Raw genomic sequence first — 24,167 nt, forward strand, 5'->3', positions numbered from 1 at the left:
TTCTCTCAACTGCTGCCTATCATTATAGCAGAAGTTTTCAACTGTGAGAAGATTGGTAATTAGGGGTGGGCATGGAGGCACATGCTTGTCATCCCTGACTGATCCACCTGTGCAATTTGTGGCCAGTGGGGTGTACTTGGTGCATTCTGGCCAAGCAGCCTAAATGGATTTAGGCTGTACCCTAGAACATGCTATTAGATTTCATACAATGTGCTGAGGTTCCATAGCAGACATGCAGAGATTTTTGGCAAATGAAGGGAAGGGTTCCCTAGAAACTGAACCCATTGAATCAGCTTGCCACAAGTCAGGGCATTGGTATACCACACCCAGCCAGGGTTTCAGACAATGATCATTCCTATCTTTTACTTCCTACAGTTCTCTCAACTGAAGTTGCTGGGGCTTGAAATTGGAACCTTGTGCATGCAAGTTTGTAAAACTTCATTGTAGTCTTCTTTATATACCAACACTTGAAGGGATTTGTCTTGGCTCATGTAAATTCCTTAAGATGAAAAGGAATACCGGAAACTATGCAGAAGTTGAGAAGGGATGTCATCACTGTCTGGCCAAAGGAGGAAACTGCGAGGAAACCAGCCAGACCAGCAACAATAGGATGGCAGAACAAGCCTGGTTCCTAGAAAGCAACAAGGGAATCTTCTGCAGCTGCAGCTGTCAACGATTCAGTCCTCACATTAACAAGGGGAAACAATCTGAAGCAGTCTCATCAGCATGATTGTATCTGAATATAGCATTATTACTATTCATAACCTGATTCAGGCTTCATTTTTAAAGCTTTACATTTAGCTGGCATATATAGGATTTTGCAAGCAATCTCCCATCCAGGCATGGACCAGAGCCATACCAGCTTACAATTTAGCAACATGGCTCCTTTAGACAATGCCTGGGGGTCAGTAATAGCTGCTGTAACCCAAAAGAAGAGAAGAGAAGCCCATCATAGCTATCTCTTGATATATTTATTAAGACCTGGTCAAAAAAAAATGAGGGGGGGGGGACAGGAAGGTTTTTGATTGGAAAGCTGCCACATTAATCCAAGAGCTTAAAATCCATGATAACATTGCCTGTCTTTGGGTTGAAGCTTAGGGTGTATGCAACTGCAGAGGGGTTATCAATGGGAGGCTCTGACCCAGTATCTGAACTGAAGAAAAACACAGCCTGTTTGCAGTGGGGAGTCCACTGACAGTAGCCCTGCAGAAAAAACAAGAAGAAAAATAATTAGCTCTGATAAGAAAATACAGTATGCTAATTTGTCAAGACCAACAGTAATCACTTTACTTTAGGATATCAGCATGCTGATTCATAACAGAAAATGTTATCAATGAGGTCTGAATTCCATACATTCAGGGAACTGCTGCACCAAACTCCACAGGTTGGTGGTCTCATAAGCCTTCAAACTAGGCCCCTAGGACTTCTGACATCTGGTGCATAACTTGGTAATGCAAATTATTTTGCTCTTTGGAAACGGAGGAAATAGCAAACTGGCCTGAACTGGAATGCCAATTACTTGATCACCTCCAAGATTTCTAAGGCTGCAGTCCTAAATAAATCTACATTGTATTGCACTCACAAGGTTTCACTTCTGAGTACATATGCTTGGATCGGATTGTAAGAATTACAACATACACACAGAAGCTACACTTTTTTAAAAAAAGGCTGGTGGGGGAACTTCTCCTATGCCCTAGCTTGAGAGCAAAATCTTGAGCCTAGTGTGTTAACTAAAAATGGAACATAGCCATCCTATAATACCTCTGACAGATGTCACACTTCTGAAACATACAAATGAATTATAGTTTCCAATGGGGCTTCTAAACTACGAAAGTGAGTCTATGGTAGCATCCAAGCACACAGTTTCCACTGAAAAATTGTGAATTCAGATTTACAACATTTATAAATGTTGGCAATCAGAAGAAGCCTTCTCTGTGGAGGTGGCTTCCCTATAGAACCATTTCCTCCATCGGCAAAGTCAGGTGCCAGAATTACTGAGCTTTGGAGACCACTTCTGCTCCCAGGCTTTTACTGTTGTTTGACTCCAGCCTAAGGTACCATGGCTTAATTTGACCTGGATTGCTCTGGCCTTTTTATTGTTTTGTGGATTTTTATTAATTCTTATGGTCTTAAATTGTCTAATGCGCTGTACAGCACCTTGGGATGGAATCTGAAAGGTGGTAGAAAAACATCTAAATAAATAAATTTGCCTAGCTTTTCAGAGAAGACAGAAGACTGATTAAGTCCAAAAATGCGGCCCAAACCATGAGATAGAAGTGAATCACTCAGATTAACATTCTTCTCCCTCGCCCCCCCCCCCCATGGAGCAGAGTGAAGATGAAAGAGAATTAAGCATACCTTTTCATTTGAAACCTGCACAAGCCCTGTGGTAACAGAAATGCTGGGTGTCAGATGATATTCCATCCACAGAACAGCTCCATGGCTCTTCCCAGTCCTAGAAAGAAAGAAAGCCTCAGGTATTGATTTTCTGCTAACTTTGAAGAACACCAACACACTGACATATGCACAAATTCCTTTTGAAATATGAATAGTATCTTTCCTCCTTGGAAGCAGCCTAGGCCAGAGAGATGAAAGAGCATGAATGCTACACCTATGGGAGCCTGAAACTTCCATCAACTGGCAGGTGGATGTAGGAAGCGGAATTTCTTGCAGGAACCAAAGCGATGTGTATAGGACAGTAACTGAAGTAACACATTAAAGACCTGAAGCAGGATCTTTCTGCCCTCTTTCATGCCTATATTAAGTCAAACCATGACATAGCATGAATGAGCCAACATGTGGGCTCCTGGAGAGGAGACTGCAGCCACTTTTCACCTCCCCAGTCATTTTGCTGCTGCAGTGAGCTAATTTGTGGTTTGGCTTAGTATGTCACCTGAAGCTGGGCTCATGGTTTAGCTCTTCCAGACAAACTACAAGCTGTAAATCATAGAGCAAACCTTAGTTACAAGATGGTGGTTTGTCTGAAAGCTAAACGACAAGCTTGCATTTTCTTCTCCAGGAGCCTGCACATTTCCTCATGCATGCTAAGCCGTGGTTTGGCTTAGTATAACTTGTGAACTGGGACCCAGCTTCTTTTGCATTCTGTCTTTCATTTTAAGATTCAAACTTTAACGCAAATATCTACTATTTTGGTCTTAGCTTAAATGTCTCATGTGTAACTTATACGATTGACTTGTTTGCTAGCACAAGCTATATGATACAGTCGGAAAAATCTACATCTGATGTTTAAACAAGAATCATGCTAGAGACAAATATTGATCTTTACTGCACAGGATGTTCCAATATTTTACAGCTGGTACAATGATAACACCATAATTTGGTTCAATGGTAACACCACACACTGTGCTGGTTGAGAAAGAAATGATCAGCCAGGGAACAGATGGTTATATTTGGAGATGAGAAATAAATGTCATTATATATTGATTCAGTCATATGTTGAAATGTAATTTATACATTATTCATTAAGAGCAGTATGTTATCTCATACATGAAGTATGTTTATTATTATTAAGCAAATTATACAACTACAAAAGTTTTCTTCAGAAAAATGCATTATTAAACGTAAGTGATATGAATATGCTGTTGCTCTAAAATCTCAAACACCCATCTGATTTCAGCTCCCAATCTTATACCAAGTTGTTGTTGTTCAGTCGTTTAGTCGTGTCCGACTCTTCATGACCCCATGGACCAGAGCACGCCAGGCACTCCTGTCTTCCACTGCCTCTTGCAGTTTGGTCAGACTCAAATTACCTCCCTTGAAATGATGGGGTCTATTTATTGTGTTTGTTTATTGCTTTTAAAGAAGGGATTTTCCAAAATGCTTTGGGTTACATTTCTAGGCCCTGAAATTTCCCCTCCTCCTTCTCTGTCATCCAGTCATGCTGTCCCAATTTTATGGTTGTTTTTCAGAGCAGCCAACAATTCCCTGGGATTTTTTTTTTGTAAAGCTGAGTGTCACTGGCACATTGCTAATACTGGCTCAGGCACTAAATTCATGGGGATGTTAAAAAGCATGTGTCTCCAACGAGGCAAGTCAGTGAGGAATGATATCATGGTTTATGGTTATTAAAACACAATGAGAGATCCAGGAGAATTAAGAGGGACATATTCCCCTGTCTGTCTCCATCAAAGATCCACCAGGGTGACCTGGGCAGTTTCCATCCAAAAATGAGGCTGGAATGGATGCTAGTTCTAGTGATATCAAGTGTGTTAATAATGATACTTGACTTTGCATGCACTTAGTGCTTCTAGAGTATTCAATGTGCCTCAGATATCACCTTAGTGCAATCCTTACAATTTCATAAAGTTGGTCAATATTATATTTGTAGATGTGAGGTCTAGGGAGAACTAAGGCTATCCAGTGAAGTAATGGCAGAGACGACGATTCTTAGCTATTCTGCTGCACTTTTAGGAACATAGGAAGTTGTTTTATACTGAGTTAGGACATTTGTCCATTTTCTACACTGACAGTGGTTTTCCAGTTTCTCACATGGATATTTCCCAGTCCTACCTGGAAGTGCTGGGGGTGGAACCTGGGGCATTCTGCATGGAAAAGAAAGAACACTGAGCTACAGTGGCCACATTCCTGAACAGTTTTTGCACATTTTCTCTTGGTGAAGTTACTCACTTTGTCAGATTTATGATGCCTTCATTCTTGATAGTATGTTTGGGCACAGTTTGTTGGAAGTCAAATATCAAAATTTTCAGTGGATTGGATATTGATTTGCAAGGGTATTCCCACAGCGGGTGAGGCTCTGCTTCCCTTGACTCCCTGAAGTCCAAGGAATTCTATGGAAGAAAACAAAAAGGGGAGCATTGAAGTGCTAGAATATTCACAGATAAGGTATTCATTTAAAATATTCAGAGAGCATTGAAGGACTGAGGCAAGATTAACTTTTAGCAAGTCAAGACAGAAACATTTATTTCACTTCTAAAGTGAAGAAAAGAGACATTTCACTCATTTACAGAACCAGGCATTCTCTGTTAAGCTATTAGCCCAGCTAATAACATACCAAGAGTCAAAACAACCAGATGCCAGGTGAAAACTCAGCAGATTCTGCCATTTGGAGTGTATGTGTTTATTCACCATAAGCATTAATTTTATTTTGGCCAAATATTCTACAAACTTAGTGTTTGTTTTCTAGGATAACACCTGGGCTAGGTAAAGTATTATATTTAATGGATGACAGAGATGGATACTGCAAAGTACTGGACTGGGAACTAAATGAATGAGTGTGCAGAGTCAAACCCACAGCTCTCTCTGTCCAGCATATGCTACAGCCTGTCCAAAATTCTCAGACTGTGTGTATGAGAATAAGGTGAGTTTGTTTTTAATTAAATTGATAAATTCTATTCTCTGCAACTACGTTCAAGTCTATTTTCCTTTTTACAGCAATCTTTGCTACGGCTTTGCAGCTGCTAGCACAACTCATTAAGCTTGTCGTCCCAGACATTTCTAAGTAGTGCTTTCAAATAACTACACATTTTTTGCAATTAAGTTAATTGGTCCTGTGCTTTCGAACAATGAAGGCTGAAGACTTGCAAACATTCATTTTATCATACGAAGGATGCGGTATAAAAGTTATTGTGGGAGTATTTAGTATTTTAAGTAACGTCATTGGACCTTTATTTTTCTGCTAGATTTTGTCTCCTGTGGGATTGCTACTGGAGCTGTTTTCTATTGTTTGTGGCTGATTTTATTTACCAGTAATTGGCCCTCTGTTTGTTCTGTTGCTGCATTTTGCAGTCAGCCAATTTTTAATACTAGACATTTGTACTATTTTAATGGGGTGTATATATGCTTTTTAATTTACATTGTTAGATGTAAGGTTTGCATTTTGATGATTTATATTGGGTTTTAAAATGTTGAATATCACCTCAGGTTCTTTTGAGCAGACAGATGACTCATTAATAATAAGTAAATAAACGAAGAAAAGGTCATGCCTGGAAAGCTACAGATTTCATCAAACAGAGCTGCTCAGATTGTGGGAGGAGGAAGGGGGGGGAGTGTTATAACAAACTAACCTGAAGGGGAAAAAAATCACCTACTCAGAACTAGGATAAGAATATATGGTTGGAATATGGACTTAGTCATGCTTACAAGATAAAATATAAAAACAAATACATATATAGCATAATAACGAACAAATCCATTAAGGCCCCAGCACAGTTTCAAAGGCCATAGATTTTTTAATTAGCCAAAGGCAAACCTCCTTTGGGAGTGCACTCCAGAAGTGAGGAGCCACTACAGAAACGGCCTGCTCATACATTGCTACCCTCTGGACCTCTCATAGAGGAGGCACACGAAGAAGGGCCTCAGATGATGATTGCAGGGTCCAGGGTGGTTCATATGGGAAGAAGTGGTCTTGATCCATTTGAAGGATTTATTGGTCCAAACCAGCACTTTCAATTGGGCCCAAACACTAATTGGAAGCCAGTGCAGTCAGGCTGCCAAATAAATGGTACGTCGGCCATGATTTGATCCAATACTACATTTCCTAGCTGTTGAAAATGACAATATAACAGAAAATGATGTTTAAAGAAACTAATCTACATTTTATGAAGGAATCAAATCCTGTTATCAGAGGATGACTAACTGGCAGGCAACGAACCAGACACGACTCCTGCTTGTTTCAATTTTTGCAATTTGTTATCCCACTTTAGCTGGGCGGGCAGGTGTCATGGGCCAAGCCCAGCTTTTGCTCGTCAGTGTGTCTTCCATTGCTAAAGGAGAGGAACAGCCAGAGAGATCTTTTGGGGTGTCTCCTCATTCCATGTGTGGTGAGTTGAGCAATGTTCAGCAGCACCCTCTCATTTAAAGTGCTGGGAGGGGCTGTGCTGTGATGAGAGGGATGGTTACACTGCCTAAGCCTTATCAGTGTGATTGCCATAAAAAGGACAGCACAAAGGATGCCTATCAACTGGCCAGATTCCCTTTCAGCACTTATATGAGAAAAATACGACCAACAAAGTGCTGCTGCTCATTTCATGCCTGCCAAGTTCTTTAGCTTGGAGGTGGGCAGAAATGACATTGTGGTTGACGGGGTCTAGCCTCCAAAAATCCAGTCATGAGCCTGAAGACCATTCCTGTACTGTTGTTGTTGTTGTTTAGTCGTGTCCGACTCTTCGTGACCCTATGGACCATAGCACGCCAGGCACTCCTGTCTTGCACTGCCTCCCGCAGTTTGGTCAAACTCATGTTCGTAGCTTCGAGAACACTGTCCAACCATCTCGTCCTCTGTCGTCCCCTTCTCCTAGTGCCCTCAATCTTTCCCAACATCAGGGTCTTTTCCAAGGATTCTTCTCTTCTCATGAGGTGGCCAAAGTATTGGAGCCTCAGCTTCACGATCTGTCCTTCCAGTGAGCTGATGCACAGGATGTCAATATTTATTCTTGCCATCTCATTTTTGACCACATCCAGCTTACCATTATCCATGGTTCTTACATTCCAGGTTCCTATGCAATATTTTTCTTTACAGCATCGGACTTTCCTTTCGCTTCCAGGCGTATCTGCAACTGAGCGACCTTTCGGCTTTGGCCCAGCCACTTCATCAGCTCTGAATCTACTTGTACTTGTCCTCCGCTCTTCCTCAGTAGCATGTTGGACGCCTTCCGACCTGTATGTCCCATTTAATGCACTGGTTGGTTAGAACCATGATTACAAGCAATTTACCCACAACCACATCTCTAATTCAGTTGGCATTTATCCAACACACAGGGAGGGTATTCTAACCTTTATCATCTCATCCATAATGTGCACATCAAACCCTTCACAGGTACCACACAGGCTGCGGATTCGCCACAAGTCCTAGGGGGGAAGAAAAAGGGGGGACGGGACACAATGTTATTGTTCAGTGTTTTAAAATTAAATTAAATCATGAGAAATTGGAGCAAAACTGTACATTTCATCACTCCCAGGAATATGACAGCTATATTTTAAGAATTAAATTGTTTCAAAGAAACAGAATGTCAAACGACCAGAATGTCAAACACACTTATCCATGATATATTAAAACCACCCCCAAAATAAAGTCTAATATATCCAGATAAAAACCACTTGAGGACTAAAGAAAAATGCTGCAAACTAATAAAAACCAGATAATTAATTGTACTTTGATGAACCTGTATCATTAGGAACTGATTGTTTCCCCCTCCTCTCTTTTTTCTTGTGTGTCATGTCATTTTAGAGTGTAAGTCCAAGGAACTATCTTACTACTGATTTTGTAGCTGCATCATTTAGCCTTTTTGGCTAAATGATGAAGTGCAAGTTTTTTTTAAAAAATAAACAAAACACAGTATTGTATCTAAACACACCCACACTGCCCTGGGGGGCAAAACAGACACCAGACATAGTTCCGTTACCTTGAACTCCACAATCATCACGTGAAGTGAAGCAGACTGGGGCAAGATAGTCACATCACTTGTCAGGTGGCTTGCCAGGGCTGTCCGGGCGTACCAGAAATATAAATTGTGCCATGGCAACAAGCTCGTAGAGAAGAAGGGTTCACCAATTAAAAGTGATACCTTGGGGTAGGGAAAAACATACATGAGGCTCAGATGGGCAACAGAGTGACAGACCACACTTCCTACCATTTGGCAGGCCTTCCAAGTCTGTCATTCTGCAGAGGTGGGATTGGCTGCCAGTTGGGTACATGCAATGTAGAATGGTAGCTTCAGTTGCATAGACTCCGTGTGTCTATTCCAGTGAACTGGCAAATTAGGGATCTAGGTTTGCAACTGCCAGCCAGTCAGCCAGCTCTAAGGTGATGCAAAAGATTGAACTAAACTCAAGGCAGGATACCATGACATATTGCCTACGTAATGCATCTGTAAATGGTATGGCCCATAACAGCCACAATTTCGCAGCATTTTGAAGCTTGAGTGAACAAAGAAAGCCCTTAACACATTTTGGTCACACAGACATTTAGTTATCATACCTTTTTATCTTCAAGATCTGAAGAGATCAACAATTCAGGGTGTTTCTCTATTATTTTAATTTTATCTTCTAGGTGATTGGCCTTAAAAATCTTTTTTATGAAAAAGAAAAGAAGAAAGGTCTTAGTGTTTTGTTTTTTACTGTTGTCCAAGAATGAAACCTCTTCCAAACTATGTAACGGAAAAACATTTTGAAATGTAAAATGACTTATTTTGGGTAACTACTTTCATAGTGGGCAAGCACTTTTGCCATTACATAAGAAAGCAAAATAAAAAGGAGGAGTAATAAACATAAGACAGCAGTTGCATGCAGATGTGACTCCCAATATTCATTACTTACTTTCTGCATGAGTGAATAAGAAACTGCAGAGCTCTCCAGTGTAAACACCTAGAAGAAGAATAGAACACACTGGCTTAATCAAACCTGCAATTTTGGGTGGAAATTTGGGAAGGGATACCTGTCCCATGAGCAATGAAAGGACCACACTGGTGATTCACTGGGGAAACTCCTATCCTTGAATGATGCTCTCCCTTGCGTTTTGATTGGTGTAACATCCCTTGGTCATGTGTGGTCTGTTGCCCTGCTCCACTTTACAAGCAGCCAATAAAGACTCAAGAGCAAGACTTACAAAGAACAACAAGAATGTCCTGTATAGAAATTAACTGCTCAAATAAGCAGCGATCTACTTAAGTAATGTTGATAAAATAATTAAATACATAAATATATAAACATGCACAAATACTGCATGGCATGGCCCATTCCATTACATAACTTAGCAGGACCTAGGGGACTAAGAATTCTACTCCAGTCACTCAATGGGATAACTGTTATCATGAGTAACATGCTCTGCAAAACGGAATGTATACTGATAGCAGTAACAGGTCCCTACGCAAGGAACTTACAAGCTAAATTTTGCCAGTAATGGATGAAACACAGAGAAGGTTGTTCCAAGAGAAACAAGACTAACAAGGGATGGGCATGGGGAAATGTGAATATTTGCACTTTGTTTCAGGAGATGAGGATGAAAGGGTGCCGAAGCATCTAAAAAAAGGTGGGGGGGGGGGTTGGAGGTTGGAAGAGAGGTATTGAAATAAAGAACACTAGTTATTCACACTAGTTCTGGGAGTAAGAGACCGCAAATGAGACTGGGAGGAGCAATTTCAGGGCTCAGAAGAGTTGTGGAAGACCAAATATGTGCCACAGACTGCTCTTAAGGAAAAGCACTGAAGATAAATAGATATAACATAACATAAAATAAAAATGTATAAAGGAATAGAAGAGTCATAATATTAAAAATAGCAAACATTTCAATGACTGGGGGTGGTGTTGTACCTGTTTTGCTCCAAGATGGTGAGCCAGCACAGGAAGGAGGCTGCCATCACTGATGCTGAGGCAAACACTGTTTGGCTTCAGAACCTTCAGAGCGAAAAGACAAGCTTTCAGCAGTTTCCTCCTTTCCAGATGCAAAAGGTCACTGATTAAGGACTGACACATTCGCTTGTTTGAAATTACTGAGCATTGTTGCATCCCAAAGGCTGTCTAAAATCTCCATGTTTCAAGTAGAATTCATGACATTTTAAGGCAAAGGATGCATGTTTTACATTAGAAAGGTAAATACTTGTGAGAGAAATCCCACAAAACATTGTCAGTATACATATTTATGGACTCAATTTTTAAATCCACATGAAGGAAAGTGAAAAACAAATTATGACCCAGCTTCACAGTCACATTCTCCTCTCCACACCCATGTTAATCCATTATACAATTCAGGAAAGGTGCCTTTCAAATTGTCACAGATATTTATTATGGCATTCACTGGTGTGAGATAAAACCCACTTTGCTAGGCATACATACATAAATTCGCTATAATTAAGGCTAAGCAATGGAGCTGTGGAATTTCATCAATGGATCACCATATTTCAGTCATTAGATGCTGATGAAAAGATAGCACAAAAGACTTAGAAAGAAGATTTACTTTAAGTGCAGAGGACAGGGCAACCAGATGGAACCAAAGGACAAACTTAGCTGACGGGCTTGCTGATCAAATGTGCTGTTCAACATGTGCTGTTCAATACTTGCTCTAACTGGAAAACTCAGCTTCTAACTTAGGATTGTATAGTTAAAGCTATGTTTTTACTAGTTTGTATCATTTAACAAAAAAATGTTCCCAAACATCGCTTTAAAGATCAAATAATTATAAAAGATTCTTTAAAAATGAACAAAAAACCCTGCTCCTTGGTTCCTTGTCAATTTTAATTTTCTCTATACCGTATTGCTTAGTAAGATTTTAGCAACTCTCATAGCATCTCAAGATAGGCAAGGTCTTAACAGGCATATATTTAGACTCTACAGCAGACACTACAAGAGATTTAAATTCTTAAGTTGAAGGTAGGCAACTTGTGGCCCCCAACATCTCCTGCAGTTGCCCCATTATTTTGCCCCATCAGAGTTCCTACCTTCTTGTTCATTTTGTTTTTATTCATCCTGGCATTTCTATGTAGTTACAGAACAAATGGAAGAGGCAGTATTTTATTTAATAAAAATAACCTGATTTTGTTTTTTGCTCGTTTACCAGGTTGTATGGTTTTCCCCAGCTATTTAAAAACAAATTGATGGACTTCTGCTTTGTGTCCATGTGTATTGCACACTAAAGTCAGAAAGAAATTACTTTCACTTGCTTTCCAGAATGATAGCTGTATTGGTCCATTGCATTAAAAACCATACAGAACTCCCTGTGACTGGAGGTGCAACAAGTATCAACAGTGAATAAGCGAAACAATATGCTGGCTTTGTGAGCCACCATCTCTTCTAATAAGCTAAAATATATATAAACAGGCATGTGCACAGCGCCTCACCCAAATTCAGTGAAGTGATGCCTAATGTGCAGAGATTGAGGCAAGAAGATATCATATTGGATGTGGGAGATCTTACTCACTTTCTGCAGAGCCTGTAAATACTGTGCTGTTCGATTCTGATCATTGAGTTCTCCAAACCGTGGCCTATTCCACAGCAGGTGGGCCTGACACCTACACACAGGACTTTCAACTTGGATAGCAGTTGTGGTGTCTTCATTTCTAAAAACATTTGGATGAATGAAACCAACTCATTTCTGTTTGCCCCAAATAATTTTTACATTAAAAATGGCTTTTACCAGCTGTACCTGGTACAACACCTATGACCATTCATGGACTGGGAGAGTAACCCTCCCCAACTTGCATTCACTGAGAAAACAAATCATCCCAGCCTGACAGTCTTTGTTCAATCATGACAATCATTCACCTCACATCTTTAGTTACCTGCTTTTTTGAAGCTTATACCACACAGAGTAGTCATCATGAAAGGCAGTCAGGCCCACACTCTGGCCCTGGAGAACAAGTTCTTCGTTTGGAAGGAAATAGACGCACTGCATCCAATGATCTCTCCACTGGAAAGGTTTAAACAAGATGGAAAAGGGGCAGACCATTAGGAATTCAAAATAAAAATGGATTGTGTGGGATAAAAAACCCAAAAACTAAATGGCAATGGGATAGTGCAGATACTCTGATTTCTCAGCCCTACCTGAAAATGCTAGAGATTAAACATGGAACCTCCTGCATGCGAAACAATTGAGCTACAGCTGTGGATGTTTATGCATTCAACAGAAAGAAAAACATCAAACGCTGGCAGGATCCCTGTCTGACAACCAAGTGACATATAATGCCAAGGATGTGATACAAAGATATACAGGAGAAAGTAAAGGAATGCAATAAAGAACACAATTTGGGAAAGCTCCAATGCTTGTTCATACCTAAACAACCCCACTCGAGGTTTCCCCTGATACAGCTTTAATGCTGGGAACTGCCTGTTTTACAATGTAATCATGAGGAAACATTAACATAATCTCTTATTGTTTAAAGAATTCATGGAGATTTAACATCACCCTTCTGCCTTTGTTTAATGTTCTGCTGTCACCTTTCACATTCATTTCTATAACCACAATGTGCAAAAACATACCTTTTCTTTAATGAAATTAGGAATTGCAGAAAGCATATCAGATATTGCCTACCCTGATGCCTTCTATGCTAGAAAAGTCAAAAGAAGATGAGATGGCAAATCCAATGGAATCCTAATCTTACTTAAAGCCACTAACCTGCTGCAATCATAGACCATTGTTTATTTTTGTACCACTCCATCCATGGCAGTAAGTAGCTAGAAAACTGCAAGGGGCCTTATTCCTAGACTTTATCATCAAGAATTGGACAATTTTAGGAGAACTAGTTTACTTCTGAAGGTTTAGCACAAATCTTGAGAATCTTTATTAGCATTCTCTGAAGGCCGACCAATATTGAACTATGGTCCAACTAAGATGCAGCAAACAGCATGCACAAAAAATTCCAAAAGCATAACCATGCAGATGTTCATGCAGCTGGTTCCTTGGGTAGGTTAGGTCACTGGCCTCTAAACATGCTATGTCAGCGCACAACAACACAACATCCACTCATGCCTATCATACTAACAATGCCTGCACAGGGGGTGGTGACCCAAGTCAAATGAGGTGCCTGTATGGATTTTCACGTGGACTTGATGCTGTTCCCCTCCCTTGGTGAATGTCCAGAGTCAAATTCAAATTAGGCCAAAAAGTGAAAATGACACATTTTACAGAGCTGGACAAATTAACATCTGTCCACATATATGGTTTTAATCTGTCAGCATTAAAATGTTAGGAAGGCAATATAATTTACAAGAGGTTCAGTACATTACCGGGATATCTTCAGAGGTGGATTGCACCCAATATGGGGCCATCGTACATTTTATTGACCCAGCAGGGTCCATGTCAATATCCCACCAGGACAGGACCACTTGGGCTTTGCCCGACTTTATAGGCTCCAGATGTACTGTGTAGTAGGCAGAGGCTCGGCTTACTGGCGTACTGAAATCTACACTGTGGGAAATAATGAATTGCAATCAGTTCATTTTAATTAGCGTCTTATTTTCATTCAGGTTGTTAGGCAGAAATAAACATTGTGACTCTAACCACAAACATACACACAGAGCAGAATTGATAAACACAACGATGGAACTGAATAGAGTTCTTCTAAAAAATTTAGAAATTGAAACTGCATCTGACAGTTTTGACCAAGAGCAGCAGCAGTCAGTCATCAATGAAACATCACAATGCATTAAAGTGCTCAGCAACTTCTCACCAACAACTTCATATACTATCAACCATTTGATCTTAGGAGCTTGCTACTTCCCTCTTAAATGTATTTATAATATATATAATACACAGGTGTGTCTGTATAATGACAAGCACTTAAACAAACAAACAAGCTACCAGTTTCCTTCAAGAACAATTCAGAGTGCAAGTTTTAACCTACAGTATAAAGCTCTAAATAAGGGGTGGGAAACATAAAGTCCTCAAGACGTTGTTGGAGCTCTAACCCATCAACCTCCATTAGCATGACCAGGAATGATAGTTGCAGTCTAGCAACACTTGGAGAGTCATAGGTTCCCACCCACGCCACTTGCAAAATGGGTATATGAAGGACCACCTTCTCCCATATTAATCCCATTACAGGTAGGTAGCCGTGTTGGTCTGAGTCGAAGCAAAATAAAAAAATTCCTTCAGTAGCACCTTAAAGACCAACTAAGTTTATATTTTGGTATGAGCTTTCGTGTGCAAGCACACTTCTTCAGAAGGAAGGAAGGAATTTTTTTATTAATCCCATTAGTAAGCTCTTTAAGGAAGGACACATGGTTATGAGGTGCCGCATTGGCTGAAATGAGGTGGATACTAGGGCCCACCACCCATTCACTTAGCACCAAATCTAATGGCTTTTAGACTACCAAGCAGAAACATTTATTTTCCTTGGCCTTTGTAGGGTTTCTGGTGTGGCTTTGATTTTACTACTGCTTTGAATTTTCCACAGACTATGTTTTATTATATTAGTTATTATTTTATGAGGCATTGTTTTAAAATGATGTTTTAAGCTGCCTTGATAATCGAAGATTGAAAGGTGGAGTATAAAAATGGTTTAAATATACAGTATAACATAAAAGCGGCACTCACCTGAACATTGTAACAACGTCACTGAGAGGCGTGAAGTCATGCAAGGACACCTGATTCAGTTGGATATCATAGACTGAAGGAGCACCAGGACAGTTCTCCATTTCTGGTGGTGAGACAATAACCTTCTCACTATCTTCTGCTTGAATATGAATGGGAAATAGCTTGTTCCAGGACCACATTCTTTGGGACTCCACTAACTGGGCATATACTGTTGCCCTGTGAGGCACTGCCTCACATCCTTCCTGATCATTTGAAAACAAAGAAATAGGAAATTGAGCAAGGTTCATTATATGCCCTTGGAATAAAAGCAAGCTACGAAATGTGAACTTCTTAGAATATAGACTGCACATAAAACTGGAATCCTGGGCGTAAATATGAGGTCCACTCTTCTATGCCTTTGAACCTTTTCTGTACAGTATGTGCATTCCTATTTATCTCACAGTCTGATTCCATAATGTTTACTCGGAAGGTATTCCTGTTGAGTTCAATGATGCTTGTTCTCAAGTGGACAGAGAATCATATACTTACTATAATTTGCATTTTTGTGCCAAAAATGTGTGAAAGCTTTCTAAAAGTTAGTTGTTTCTTAAGCCATGCACAACCAACACAGATACAGATTATGACAGGTCTGTTATGAATGTTGAAGGCTATTTTGAACATCTTCAGTGAAAACTAACAGTAACAAACCCAATCAAAAACAAAGAAATGCTTGACTTCAATCAATCTGCGAGCTTGCAATAATAAAATTTCTGTTACACGGCACCATCTGTGAACAGTGCTCACTTCCTTACCTGTACAAGACATCTGTGGGCATGCTCATAAGATGGTAAAGCTCCTTCCCCTATCAGTTCAGTATCAAAAAGCTCTGTTATCAGGATGTTTGCACGACACTGCATGTCTCCATCTAGGAAACATAGCAAAAAACAAATGGGAGTATGCTGGTTTCTTTCTTTTCTCTTTCTTTTTCAAAGCCAGCTGCGGTGCTAATGTTAGTCACCTCAAATAGGGAATGGCCTCAGGACTCCTTCTGTTCTCTTCTATACAGCTGTGACCCTTCTGTTTATCCTTCTCATCCCCTCCCTTCCTTGAAATCGGAGGAAGCCAGCCTCTATTATATGTAAACCACCCCAAAAACGTGTCTGAAGGATGGCATACAACTTGTTTTAATGAAACAAAGAACTAAATAAAGATATCCTTTGTTCCATGCAACATGAGACTACAGTCCATATTAATCTCACCAGGCCCCACTGTGACTTCAGTGGAGTGCTTGTTGATGATCTTTATCTTGTCGCTAAAGCCATTTTTCTCCACTATCTTCACAGCTGTATCAGCCATAGGTTTGAAGACCTGCAGTATAATAATCCTTATATTTAGATAGATATGAAGTAACATTTGAATCAGGTACTTCCTAGGACACAGCACAAAGACACATCACAAAGACACAGCCATTACACTACACTAGCTCTCAAGAACACAACCAGGCTAATGGCACCTACATTCAAGGCGCAAACACCACAAAAAAATTTCTGTATTGTGTTATGGGAAATATTTACCACAGGATAAACAGTTAAGCACATTTAATCCTGCCAAATAGATGACTTAGTAGGTACTGGACAGTACCTGTTTGTGGCTTTTCCCAAGGAGATTAAAAATGTGTTTGTTTACATAGTTTATATCGCACACCTTAAACATAAATGTATGTGCCCTGGGCAGGTAAGGGAAAAATGCAACTGAAAACTACTACTAAATTAAATTAAGCATACAAACTAGCATAACAAACGAGAAAAACCAACTTCTGTTTTATATTAAGAACCCCTCCCTATATGATCATCTTGCATGAAAAATCTAATCACTTAGGCTTCAATCCTATACACCTAATTCAGTGGTGCTTATGTCTGAGCAGCCATCCATAGGATTACTCCATTAGTGCCCAGTTTCATATCCAATACATACAAAAGTTGGATGGGATTTTTAACTGGTCTAGGCAACAGAAAGAAACTGAGTTTCTAATAAGATCCAAGGGTCTGCTCTTTGGCAAAGACTGAGAAATCTAACTCTGCCTTCTCAAAAGCACAGATGAGACATCCAATGAAGCACATACCTCCTGGCAATGTTAAAATGTGTATCTAATTAAGGCACGAACCCTGGCAAAACAAAACTGCCTTCCACCTCCAAAGCTGCCAGAAAAGCACTGCTTCTTGCCAAAATGTAAATATAAAATGAAAGGTGAGGGGGAAAACAGATGGCTACACACCACCAGTGACCAAAAAGTCTGCTTTCCTGAGTGAATGGCTTAATATAGAGACAAAGCAAAAACAAACCCAAATTAAAATGAAAGCACTAAAATTCATTTCACTATTACTCTGAATAAATATCTAACATTAAAAACTTCCTAACCGTACAGCGATCCAGACCTACTCATGCTTAGAATAGCCCCACCAAAATCAATGGGATGAATTAATCATGGATAGTTTAAGCATCTATATTAAGCATAGCTAGTCTGGATTAAGCTCAGAGATCCCTTGGTTGCTTTGCCCCATTTCAAGGAGCGGGGAATACAAAGTAGACTGAAATGCACCATCCAAAGTGAAGTTTCTTGAACACTGTGCTTTACTAGCAATGATCAGGACAACAAGCACTAAATATTAATGCAATGTTTCAGGAACAAAAGAGAAACATAAGGAAAGTACAGATGGCTGTACAATAAACACACAGACCAAAGCAATATTAGCCCCTATCACATACAATTTTGTTTACAAATCTGCTTTAAGGATCTGCCTCCTGCATAACTGATTTATATATGGTACATAGGGACATGGGAGCAATGATACCTACCTCAACAGCATAGCAGAAATCTGCCCCAGCTGTAGCTGCCATCATAGACAAGAGTCCAGTGCCAGTCCCAATGTCTAGGACAATGGCTCTGTCTCCTCTTTCCTTCACTCTGTCCACTGCAGCACGAATACCCTGAAAATACTTTGCATTCTGTAGAAAGAGACAAACCTGACAGTTACTTCAACAAGACCAATGTTTGTTTAAATGTGAGACACGCTCTCCAAGGTTAATAAATTTGAATATGCAAGCATTTAAAAGCCAATCAAATGGTCATGGGTTAAAAGGAATTATTTTTTCAATGGATGATCAATATGCAGATCCATAAGATTTTGTTTGCAGTACGCTTATTAGAAGCCTGATAAATTCAGTATTATCTCCAAGATAAATGTCTGAAAACATTAAAGGGAGGAAAAGCTAAAGCTGAATACTATTCACAAGAATGCAGCCCCAGCACTTTAAGAACTGATATTCCCATTACTCACTCTATCAATCCTCTTTAAGTATTTCATTCTAAATAAAATATTTAAACCCTCTAAATATGGGAATACACAGCAGCAGATGCATGCTTTGCTTTGCTTTGTGTGAAATGGTTAGTTTGCCTATGATTTTTCATCCTGTTCCTGCCAACTCTTTCCAAATAAAGAGACACCTGGGAATTTGGAAGTGTTTAAAGTCTGATACAGATGGACAAAATTCCCTTCAGGAAGTGATTTCTGACAGGCCTTTTTGATCCCTGATATCTTTTCTTAAAAGTCACCTTCTTAAAAAATTAATTAAAGGAAACAGCTACCCCCAAAAAGCTAGTGAGATAATAAACACATCTCTTAGCTTTGTCAATATTTAATTTTGAAACTGTTCATCTTTTTTAAAAAAAACTACTTTTGAGCATCACTGGGGGCTTCTTTTGAAGAATATTTAATCTTGCCATCTGAAAAGGAATTTTATTGAAGAAGAAATCAGGGTAGATGAATGTCGCAGAAGCCCTTGATAAGCAGATGGAATGTTCACAGAGGGTTCATAATCAAAATGCATTCATGACTACACAGGATTCAAATGAAATTGAATCAACTAACTAATGCATTTTAAAGTAATCTATGCTTTGTTTCTCCAAATTTAGCAGTAAAACTTCATTCTATTAACATCAAATTAAAATATAAGTGTTAGTCAAAACATAGTGTTGAACCATTGACTGCTTTCTACAAGTCTCTAGTACAAGGATTAAAAATCTTGCTCAATTATCCACCAAACAAATAACCTTGAGAAGTCAACATCAAAGCATTTGTTTTTACACTTGCAACAACAGTACACAGCTGAATTTTTGTCTTTAAATTCTATGCTGTCTTAAAGCAGCAACTTATACAAACAGGAAAAGCCTTGATCTCATATTCATGATGGTAAGAAAATAGGAACAGCTGGCAAGATTGATCTCAAGGGGCTATCACAGAAATAAGTGTTGTACGTTTTCCCTTAAATGGTTCTGGACCCACCAGGAATGTGTCACTGGAAAAGGGAGAAAGATTCTGTGGCTGTGACACTGAAGTCACTTCCTTGAGAAAGGACTTCTGGGAAGAGATGGGTTGCACTGCACAGCAGTTGGCAAGAATGTGTTTGCTAATAGTCTCACAAACCTAATCAGGAGAACTTTAAACTAAATTCTGAGGGGGAGGGAGACAATATTACAGACAACAGGGGAACACCTGGTACCGGGAATAATAGCTTCACAGGAAACTGAGGCAGTGCTACAAAAACCTGCTAAAGGGGCAGGAAACTGCAAGAAGGAAGCAGTTGGAGGGAATGACTCATGGTTTCAGTTGTGTCTATACCAGGCATCCCCAAACTTCGGCCCTCTAGATGTTTTGGACTACAAATCCCATCTTCCCTGACCACTGGTCCTGCTAGCTAGGAATCATGGGAGTTGTAGGCCAAAACATCTGGAGGGCCGCAGTTTGGGGATGCCTGGTCTATACTAATGCACAGTGTATGGGAAAAAAGCAAAACAATATGATATGAAGTCTGTAATTTTGTCAGGACAAATTATTTGTTGATTACTGTTTTAACAATTGTTTTCTCAAGAATTATCTTCTGTACCATGAAAATAAATTAAAACATTATTTTTAAAAAGAAGAATGTTCTGATACTAAGAGCTGCTCAACAGTGGAATGGAATGCCTCAGAAAGTGTTGGACTCTCCTTCATTGGAGGTTTTTAAGCAGAGGTTGGATGGCCCATCTGTCATGGATGCTTTAGTTGAGAATCCTGCATTGCAGTGGGTTGAACGGGATGACCCTCAGGGTCCCTTCCAACTCTACAATTCTATCATCCTATGATTCTATAAGCTGGTAGAACAAAGTCAAGGTAATGGACGCTAATGAGGCAACTTTCAGAATCCCAACAATCAACTTTTAAAAAAGAAAACAACAATTACTTACTCTGTCTTTGTCATTCAACATGTCTGCATAACATGACCTGTTAGAGAGTTCAGATTACAGATCAAAAACAGTTCAAACAGGACCAGTGTTACTATTAAAATATGCAACCAATAAAGTGCTGTACAATTGAGGATGCTTTCTCCTTCTGCAGGCTTGACAAATGGTGAGTCATCCCTTTAAAAGTTTTTACCAGCTATTTACAAGAAGATGAACCTTAACTGCAGGAAACTAAAGGATTAAATCCTATGGAAACTTACTTTGGAGTAAATTCCCTTGTGCTGCATGGGATGTACTGCTGAGTACAAAGGCATAAGGCTAAGGCGTAAGGTCCAGGCTATGTTAGGGTTGTTGCTATATACTACTACCGGTAGGATTTTGTTCAGATTTTCCCCACTTGAACTTCATACAGTTAAATCCCAGGACAACAAGGCTGTAGCTTCTGAAGGAGAGTCAGGAGATAGCCATAGAGTATAACACATGGGATCCTGCAAAAAGCTCAGATTAATTGTACACTTTTTGTTTTCTTCATTTTAGAATATCAGTCCTATTCTAAAAATAATGAGGAATCAAAACCTTTATGTCAGAACCAACCAAAAAAATAAATCACAGAGTAGTGAGCTTTGAAGAACTCTTATCAGAACTTAAGAAATGCCCTGCTGCCTTCGACCAAAGCCTTATCTAGTCCAGCATTCAGTTCTCAGATGGGATGACCAAATGCTTACAGGGCACCACACAAAAGACACAAGTGCTATTGCACTCTCCTGCTCATGATCCCCAACCAACTGTATTCAGACATACTGCCTCAAATATTCATGATGATACTCTGACACACCTATCATGACTAGTAGCCATTAACAGTCTCATCCTCCCATGATTTAAAACAAAAAGGTATGCATGCATGAGAAAGAAAGCTGGGGGGGGGGGTTTCCTTGTCACATGTCATAGTCTTAAAATAGTAATTTAAGAAGCTCTTCAAAGACTAAGTAGATTAGAATGTGACAAGTGCCAAAGGTCACAGGTTGCACGGAGGGATGCTGGCACAAAGAACCAATCAGCACTTCCTCCATGGAAATATAAAAAGTTATTTGAATCCATCTTTAGCACTCTGTTGAACTCAAAGAGTTCCTTGTTAAACAAACAAAAACTTTATTTTCATCACAGTTTTTTATTAGATTTTTATTTTCCCCCCCCCAAGCTCAGGTAACACACATATCCCCCACTGCCAGTCTCACAACGATCTGGTAAACATGCTAGGCTGAGCCCAATGCCAACCAGTATGCTTATGTGGCTGCACATTGATTTGAATCCAGGAGTCATCAGGTCTAAATCCAACATGTTGGAGTACACACAATAATGCCACTATACCTTGCAATTTCCTGATGATAATCATAGTTCTCATCTTCTTCCAACCACTCCACCGCTCCAGTGGTTGGATTGGCTCTGCCACAAAAAACCTTCATTCTTGCCCTGATTTGTTGTTTTGAGGAATGCTTTTATTCAGATGATCTCTAGCTTTTGATTCATTATCAGAAAACTACGGCAAAAGGAAAGAAGTTGCCATTTAGAAGGAGATAAATTATTTTTAGGTGTTTTATTGATATTATTATTTGCTGTTGAGTTGCTGCTGCTATGACTTTGTGGTGCAAATTAGAGCATTGCTTTGTATAATTGCTTATCTATTAATTGTTAGCCATCTTGAACTCCAGATTTAAAAAATGGCAAGATATAAGAATCTTGAATGCATAAATGCTGTTGTTAACAAAACTAAGCCTTGAATGCTTCTGCCATAGGAATTTGCCATGTGCCATCATAATGCATTACATGAGGTTTAGTGGCTGCATTTGTAAAGCAGTATGCATGTGTATGTTGGAAGTGAATGGCACTCCGGACTGCCATGTAAAAATGATTGCTGTTTTAATGCAGAAGTATGTAATAGTGACCAAGCTATTCCTGTGTAGATAAAGCAAACAGGTGAGACCTGAACCAAGCATCTTACTTCAATCAATCAATTCCTGCTATCTTAGTCAGCCTGCTCCTAGTTGTAGCTCCTAGTCAGGACTAGAATCTGGTATGTTGTACCTTTTCCAAGTTTAGACACATAACCATTGGTCTTTCGGACAGTTTCTTAGTCTTGTGCCAGAGGGGAGGACGAAGTGAGAATTCTTTGTAGGGTGGAGAAGGAAAGAACATAGGACTTAATCTGATTTATTCATTTTGCTTCCACACATTTTATTTACTAGTTCCTACTTCTACCACTGTTGAAACATATTAATGCACAATGTTACAAATATTTACCATTATTGGAAAAATACATTCCAGGGGGAGTCAGTGGCAGCAAAAGAGTTTAAGGTACTAAAAAACTCTTTTGTTGTACAGTCAAATTAAGATACACTATAGTCACATACTGTAAACAATCTAATATGCAATACCAGATACAACAGTCTTAGACTTGAAATTAGGAAGACCCAGGCTCACTGTGTGACCCTGGTCCAATTGCCCTCTCTTAGTCTAACCTACCTCCAGGGTTCTTGTGGGGATACAACTAGTGAAGGTGAGGAGAACATGTATGTGGATCCCAAGCTTCTTGGAAGGGTGGGATAAAAATGTAATGTCTTCAGAACTCTAGACCTCGAGGCCCACAACACTCTCAAACTGTTATCTGAAGAAGTGTGCATGCACACAAAAGTTCATACCTATGACAAACTTAGTTGATCTCTAAGGTGCTACTGGAAGGATTATTATTTTTTGTTACTAAAGTGGCAAACATGTTTCCAGCACAAGAGGTAACAATGTAAGAAGAGCCTGCAAGGATCAGACCAATGGCCCATCTACTTTCACAGTGCCTAACCAGATGTCTGTGGGAAACTCTCAAGCAGGACAGAGCACAAGAGCACTCCCGCTTCACATAGTTTCCAGCCACTGGTATTCAGAAGCATTGCTGCCTCCAACTGTGGAGGCAGAGTAGAGCCATCATGGCTAGTAGCCATTGATAGCCCTCTCCTCCATGAATGTGTCCAGTCCTCTTTGAAGGTTAGTGAACTTCACCGCTTTCTGTGGGAGAAACTCCATAGTTTCGCTATGTACTGCATGAAGCAGCACCTCCTTTTATCTGTCTCGAACGTTCCAATATCCAGTTTCATTGGATGTCCAAAGGATGTTAGAAACAGAAAGATTCTGCAAGTGCCCATTAAATCCTTGCCCTTATGTTCTCTTTTTGGAGGGCGGGAGGTTGGCTTTGTTATGAAAAAATGTATCCCAAAATGCGTTGCCTTTTAAGAAGGACACAGCTTCATTCCCTGGGGTGAAACTCTGCATGTCCTCATGACCATTTCAGTTTGAAGTTCCTTTTTGGGGAGATGGGGAGGGGGAGATAAAGAGGATGGCTTCTTTCCCTGTGGGGAACTCTGCACATGCTCCTGGATCCTTTTGTCTGAAGAACTACTAGCTATGAACTGCAGGTACTAGCCCAAGTTTGCTTTCTCTCCCACCTTCCTTCCTTCAATTCTTCTTCCTTCCAATCGTTCACGTATCTCAGATTGCGAGTCCGAGAGCAAGGGCTGATATTTGGAAGGGGCGCTGGGAGCCCGCCTTAAAGAGTTTTTTTGGGGGGGGGTGGCGACTCTTTTAAATGAATAAATGAGAATTAACTCAGGAGCCCCCTTGGCCAGGACTTCTGTGCAGGAGTGCACAAGGGCCTCCTAACTGGGATAGAGTGCGCTGCTGAGCCTTCTACGCTCTACTTGAGGGTCGTCAGCTGGAAGTTCCCCCCGCAAAAACCAGTCAAGCCTCCCCACCCGCCTCTAACGGTCACTCCAATACCTCACCTTGCCTCCGCCTATCAGTCAACGCTCGCCTCACGCGCTAGGCATCGCCATCTTCCCATGATGCAACGCGCTCAAA

General features: G+C 40.0%; 1 protein-coding gene across 4 annotated transcripts; it reads right to left on the reverse strand.

Moving 5' to 3' along the window:
* Positions 1 to 952: 952 nt before the first annotated feature.
* On the reverse strand, positions 953 to 24,164 carry PRMT7 (protein arginine methyltransferase 7). 4 transcript variants are annotated; one of them, XM_035119416.3, is made up of 18 exons: positions 24,092 to 24,164; positions 21,633 to 21,801; positions 20,268 to 20,304; positions 17,840 to 17,989; positions 16,243 to 16,351; positions 15,796 to 15,908; positions 15,005 to 15,246; positions 13,696 to 13,876; positions 12,252 to 12,379; positions 11,891 to 12,029; positions 10,288 to 10,371; positions 9,295 to 9,342; positions 8,957 to 9,046; positions 8,382 to 8,543; positions 7,753 to 7,827; positions 4,648 to 4,808; positions 2,359 to 2,455; positions 953 to 1,203 (listed from the first exon to the last, which is right to left on the reverse strand). In XM_035119416.3, exons 2-18 carry the CDS (start codon positions 21,725 to 21,727, stop codon positions 1,042 to 1,044), a joined length of 2,073 nt encoding a protein of 690 aa, XP_034975307.2. In that variant the 5' UTR covers positions 21,728 to 21,801; positions 24,092 to 24,164; the 3' UTR covers positions 953 to 1,041. The 4 variants fall into 4 exon arrangements, with proteins under 4 accessions (XP_034975307.2, XP_088528168.1, XP_088528167.1 ...); XM_088672042.1 differs by having other exon boundaries at positions 16,002 to 16,351; XM_088672041.1 differs by lacking the exon at positions 24,092 to 24,164 and adding an exon at positions 22,347 to 22,524.
* Positions 24,165 to 24,167: the final 3 nt, after the last annotated feature.

The sequence above is a fragment of the Zootoca vivipara genome, chromosome 6, assembly GCF_965207765.1.
Source record: "Zootoca vivipara chromosome 6, rZooViv2.hap1.1, whole genome shotgun sequence".
In the NCBI taxonomy this organism is placed as follows: domain Eukaryota; kingdom Metazoa; phylum Chordata; class Lepidosauria; order Squamata; family Lacertidae; genus Zootoca; species Zootoca vivipara.

Coding starts and splice junctions, on each gene's coding strand:
- PRMT7 (XM_035119416.3), bottom strand. CDS start 21,727: ATGAAGGTTTTTTGTGGCAGAGCCAATCCAACCACTGGAGCGGTGGAG. Junction 2,456..4,647: donor GGCATCATAAATCTGACAAA/GTGAGTAACTTC, acceptor CTTTCTTTCTAG/GACTGGGAAGAGCCATGGAG. Junction 1,204..2,358: donor TGCAGGTTTCAAATGAAAAG/GTATGCTTAATT, acceptor TTTTTTCTGCAG/GGCTACTGTCAGTGGACTCC.